This window comes from Gaeumannomyces tritici (genome assembly GCF_000145635.1).
Source record: "Gaeumannomyces tritici R3-111a-1 unplaced genomic scaffold supercont2.1, whole genome shotgun sequence".
In the NCBI taxonomy this organism is placed as follows: Eukaryota; Fungi; Ascomycota; class Sordariomycetes; order Magnaporthales; family Magnaporthaceae; genus Gaeumannomyces; species Gaeumannomyces tritici.
The window spans coordinates 3,570,093-3,576,159 of NW_008804545.1; the positions used below are offsets into that span (position 1 = coordinate 3,570,093).

General features: G+C 35.0%; 1 protein-coding gene across 1 annotated transcript; it reads left to right on the forward strand.

Annotated features, from left to right (window-relative positions):
* Positions 1-5,746: 5,746 nt before the first annotated feature.
* On the forward strand, positions 5,747-6,067 carry GGTG_01112 (hypothetical protein; the record flags this gene model as incomplete). Its single annotated transcript, XM_009218872.1, has 1 exon — positions 5,747-6,067. A coding segment is annotated over one exon (321 nt), but the record flags the coding sequence as incomplete, so codon positions are not given.

Sequence of the window (6,067 nt, forward strand, 5' to 3'; positions counted from 1 at the left end):
ATTTACCCTTTCGAGCTGTATAGCCCATAGGGAGCATTACGGATCGGGGTAGCTATTTAAAGGTAAAAACCGTGCTTCCAGCCAATAGCTATTTGGTATAAAGCCGGGTAAAAACTTTTTCCTTTCGAAATATTTTTTATTTCGCGTCGTTTTCGTAAGTAATTATTTGTAAAATGTTTTTTGCATTTCCAAACGTTCGGTAAAAAAAAAGTTATTATTATTCGAAACGAAATATTGTGGTCCGGTCGGAAATCGGTTCGTTCGTTGCATTTAAATCGCGTTGTTAGGTGCACGTTTTCGTACCAATTTAAAGCTTTCCCGTCGCTCCTTCCTTTTTTATTAATTTTAGCAAATGGGTTAATATATCGCGGCTTTTTCCGCTTTTTTTTTCCCAATTTTTTACGCAATTTTATTAAAAAATACCATTAATAATTGCAAAATAGCAATAGCAATAACCGTTGTAAGTTTTCCTTTCCTGGCTTCCATTACTTTGCAGCCCATTTAACGTTTAATCGTAAAACCGTACATTTTTAGCGCTTCGCTAATATTCCGTTTCGGCTCCCCGCGGTCCGCAATTGTATTATAACGCTTAAAAAAAAGGGTGGTACAAAAAGGCTTGCTTTATTTCCTTTCGAAATAACGGGCAACTTTAAAAAGCGCAAAGCCCGTCGTTTGTATATGGTTTTTTTTACATCTTTACAATTTCCCGCTAACCCATTCCAATGTTTTTAACGGCTTAACCAATTGCATTACGTGCATGCGCATAATAGCCCGCAAAATTAACCTTAACAAAATTTGCATGCAAAATTTTAATAAATCTTTTTCGTCGTTTTTTTTAATTTTATTTTTTTAAATACTTTATTAATAAATTGCTTCGGTTTAAATTCCAAATCGAAAAAATGTATATATTGCTATTCGAAAAAAAAGGTTAGCAAAAACGGACAATGCACCTTTGCGCTAGGAAAAAGCGTTTCGGAATTAAGTTAACGTATGCTTAACGCCGCGAAAAAGCTTAAATCCGTAAATTTTGCTTTTATTGCCAATAATAGCTTTACGAACCGTAAAAAGCATTACGTTTGGGCGTTTAACTTTACGGGCAAAATAAAAGTTATAAATTTTTTTTTGCTTTATCGTATTTTTTACGTTTCCGGTGCGTTATTAATACCTTAAACAGGATTGGAAAGCTTGGCTTTTTTAGTACGAGCGCTGCGCTTACGCCGAATTTAAAGCCGTTTGCAAAACGTATTCCCCGAACAATACCCCGGCTTTGGTAAAGTTTCCCCGTTACTTTGCGGGAAATTTCGGAATTAAAGCTTGCCGCGATATTATTATTGCTAACATTTTTATTAAAATGTTTTTCGTATTCGATATTGCTTTTAATTATTTCCAAATTGGGCGTGGCAAATTTAGCAATTTTACGTTAATAAATTGCGTTAAAGCTTATACGCGGAACGTTCGATTTCGTTAAAATATTTACGCCCAATTTTACAATAACGTTACCGAATTTTTTAATCGTTATAACGAATATTTCGAAAAAGTTACCCCCGCTAATTTTTTGCAAATTAATAGCGGCAACGGTAACGGTAAAAATAATAAAATGGCGAATGGCTTTTTTTCGGTAATTAATAGCTCCGCGGTTAAGCTTAAAAAAAAAACGATGCGATTAGTTTTTAATTTATTAACAAATTTGGTTAGGGTAAAATTGCGGGTCCAGCCGGGGTCGTTACGGCGGCAACGGGGGCGGTAAAAAGGGTATTGGCGGCGCCCGGGGTAACAATTAAAAAAGCAACCGCTATTGCATTCCCTCCCCTTTTCCAAGCGCTTTCCCGCAATTTTAACGAATTCGATTTCGGTTTTAAAAATAAAAGCGATAATATGGCCGTTTAAACGCTATATACTTAGCGGTTCGGATTTTTTATATTTGGAATTTTAAAAATAGTTTGCGGCGACCCGCCCTTACGGGCGTAAATAAATCCCCGCTTTTTAGCATTAAAATAAAAGGTTACGTTATTTTGTTTGTTGGTATGTAGTGTTATTAGTAATTAATAAAATTGTTAAAAGGTTTTTTCGATAAGGTTTAATATGGGTTTGGCTTTTTTAAAGCCGGGGCGGTTAAGCCCTTTATTTCTTTTTCGAATTTGCCGCTTCGTTGCGGCGTTTAACGTTTTTTTATTTTTTTTTTTCTTTTTCGCTTTTTCCGCTTACGTATCGATAATATCGTTCGATAAAGCGTAGCTAAAAAGCCGTTTTATTTTTATAAATTACTTTGTAACGATTGTTGCTTCGTTTGGCTAATTTAGCAAAAATTTTGCCGCTTTTTTTATTGTTTAAAAAAGTTTTTTTTTTGTTTTTGCAAATTCGGGCAATGTAATAATACGTATGCTACCGTTTCCGGGTCCTAGCCGTATTAATACGTTGCGGCCACGCTAAAAACTTTTTAAAAAACTAAATAGCCCCGAAACCTTAGCCTTTCCGTTTTTAGCTAAACCAATAACAAGCTTTGGGTTTTGTAAAAATTGCGGTAAAAGCTTAGGATTTTTTTATTGGGCTGCTTTTTGTTAGCTTTAACGCTTTTTTTAATTGCCGTAACGTAATTGTGCCACTTTTTTTTCCACTTTTTCAATACCGCTATTTCCGGGTCCGATTTTCCGATTTAATTTAACGCTTTTTCCCGTTAACGAAATAACCGCGTAATTGTAACCATAAGCTTTCGCTTCCTATTTTTTAATTTCCGCTGCACCTTTTTGCAAATATTTGCAATTTTTTCCGCTAAACCGCCCTTTTTTAACTTTTTTTCGAAATGGGCAATGCAACCATTTAATTATATTTGGATTGGGGCTATATGCGTTTTTAATTTTAGCAATTTCCATAAGGTTTTTTTATAAGCCCCCGTTATTGTTTTTAAGCAATTGTTTTGCGTTTTTGCCCACGTTTTGGCCATTTTTTTGGGCCGTAACGGGGTAGCGTTAAATTTATGGTAAACCGGGGCCGCGTAGCTTAATATTGCTTTAATTACGGCTAGGTATAAGTATTTGGTTTTGGTAAACGTGGGTCCCCACGTTATTGCTGTTAAGCGCGTAATAAATAGCATTTGGGTCGCTATTTTTTCGCGCATTTTTTGGATATGCTAAATCCAATCCAATTTAAAATTAATTTAAAGGCTTAATATTTGCATTGCTTTTTTTGTCGTTTTTGGTTTTACCGTAACTTTTCCAAAACGGAAAAGTAGCGTTAACGCGGGTTTTTTCCTTTTTATTAGCCAAATTAATTAATATTTGGCCGGGTCGAATTTCGTTCCAAATTTTTTTGCCCATTTTAAGCATACGTTATGGGCGGTTTTAAGCTTATTAATTACGTTCGTTGCGTTGCGGTCGAAATTAATTAAATTAATATTATTTGCAAATCCCGTAGCCGCAACCCCTTTTATTTCCCGTAGCTTTTTGTACAAACCTACCGTATAAATAATAAAAAGGATAAGTAATATCGGGAACTTTTGCAAAATTTTGCATGGAATTTTATTTTTTGCCGTATTTTTGCCGTCGAAAAAAAGTATTATTTTTTAATTGCTTAAAAAGCTTTTAAAAAAATCCAAAATCCATTATAAAAATTGGTATTTTTTTATTTCGTCGAAAAAGCGTATATGCAATACGGTATTAAAAGCGCTGTTTATATCGAATAATAAAAAACCAACCACCGTTTTTGCGTTTTAAACCGTATTTACCACTTTTATAAGTAAGCGTATAGCCGTTTCCGTAAATTTGTATTATTGGTTGCCCATTTATTTATTGGGAAATAATTAATAACTTTTTGCGGCGTTTTTAATGCAAAACGTTAAAATCTTTTTTAACGCTTTCCTTATCGTTTTTAAAAAAGCAATTAGCTTTTACGCGCTTAAAATGTTCGGGTTTTTATTGGGTTTTTGGAAAATAATAATGCGAAATTTCCGGAACCTTTTTAAAAAGTAACCGCGGTTTACGCATGCCGTAAACATTTTCGTTAATGTTTTAAAAAGTGCCGGTTCCATTGCTAGCAATTCCCCGATAAAAATCCCCGTTAGGCTTAAAATTTTTTAATATTTTGTATTTTAAAAGGTCCTTTTTACGTTTTTTGCGGTAATTTTTTTACGGACGAACAAAAATTGGGAAAGTGGTTTAGGGTATTTGGGGATATCGGTAATGTTCGCCGTTAATATAAAGAAAAACTTCCTTTTTAAAGCTGCTTTTTTCGTTTATTTTATTACCGTTACCCTTTCGTTTGGTAATTTTAACAATAGGAATAACGGGGGGGGAAAAAGTTAGTGGCTTTTGTATTTTGCCCATTTGGCAATGGTTTACATGCTTTTAACGTTTTATATAATGTTTGCTTCGTGCATTGCGATACGTTACGTATACCTTTTCGTTACTTTAATAGCGCTTTTCCTTTTTTTGGTAGCTTTTTTTATTATTGCGTAGTTAGTTCCCAAACGGTTTGCTGTTAAAAGCACGGGCGAAACCGCCCGGTAAAAAGCGGGAAGCGTTAAATGCACGGGCGAAACCGCCCGGCAAAAAAGGAAAAAAGGGGCGCTGGCAGCTAGCCGGGCACGGACCCCCCGGGGACATGCCGGCAAGTTACCGGTATTGCGGCCAAAGCATAATAACGAAATTAAAAAATAAGGTAAAACTTAAATTGCACAAAAGCGCTTAAAGCGCGGAAAATTTAAAAAACCGACCCCGGGTGCCCAAAAAGGCACAAAAAAAGGGAAAGTTAAAAAAAAAACAATTTTTGTTAGCGATAGCACCATTAGTAAAAGATTTACGGAGGTTTAATAAAAGAAATACCGCATCCGGCCCGTAACCCGGTAATTACCCGCCTTTGCACTAATTAATTCCTAATATATTGTTCCTTTTTTTACACTTTTTTTATTTGGGAAATAAGCCCGGGTAATTACCGGAAAGGATCGAGCAAATTTAAAAAGGGCATTTGCAATTTTGCATCGCTTACAATAACGTTTAACGCTACGTCGAATACGTTGGAAAAGGCCGTTGGGCTACCAAAACAAAACATTAAAAAAACCCCGCAATTTCCCGACGATTTCAAAAACCTTTCCGTAAAAAAGCTGCAAAAAATAAATAACGCGCTAAAAGCTTAAAGCAAACGCGCCCGTTTAATTTAAAAAATCCAAAATAAAAGGTCGAAGCATGCGTATAAAAGCTTAAACGAAAATAAAAAAAATACCTTTAAGCAACGGGAAAGTTTTACGTAAAGCAAAATTACTTTTAAACCTTTTATGCTTAAAAAATTAGCAATTTAGCAAAATATCGCCCATTATATTAACAATTACAAATTTATTTTCGAAAGCAAAAAGGAACGTTACGGTAAAAACCGTATAAAAGTTTAAATAGCTTCCAGCACTTTTAACTATCGTTAACGGGCACAATAAACAAAATACAAGCAAATGCATTACCCAAATACCGGGGTATCGCTTATTTAAGCCGATTTTTTGCGGTAATTTTAAACAAAATCGAAAAACCCCGATTCGTAAATGTAGCTAGCAATTAAAAAGCTCGCGGGAAATACCGCTATTAAACAAAAAAATTACAAATCGTTTAAAGCGTTTCGAATTCGTTGGAATTTGGTAAAAAACGACCTTTCCGAATTAGCACCCAAATAAATAAAAATAATATTGCTTTTTAACCGGTTCCGCCCCGAAATTTAAAAACGGGTAACATTTAAAAGCCTTTTTTATATTATGGAAAAATTGCAAGCCAAAGCTTTTAAAGCAAAAATAATATCGGGACCGTATAAAAGGACCCCGGGGGATACAAATGTTTTAGCCTTTAAAAAACCGGTTATTTGCTTTAAATACGGGCAATTAAGCCATATCGTTACAACATGCAAAATACGGACGGATAACCCGGAAACCCCGTTGGCTTTAGCAATTATACAAAAAGCGAAAAGAAAAAAGCCCGAAGTACGGTATTACGGGTATGGAAAGTTGGGCTATATCCGGCCGGCGTGCTTTAAAAAAAGCAAAATATCGCTACCCAATTCGATATCGCTATTTGGCCGTTTAAACACCGGGGCTTAA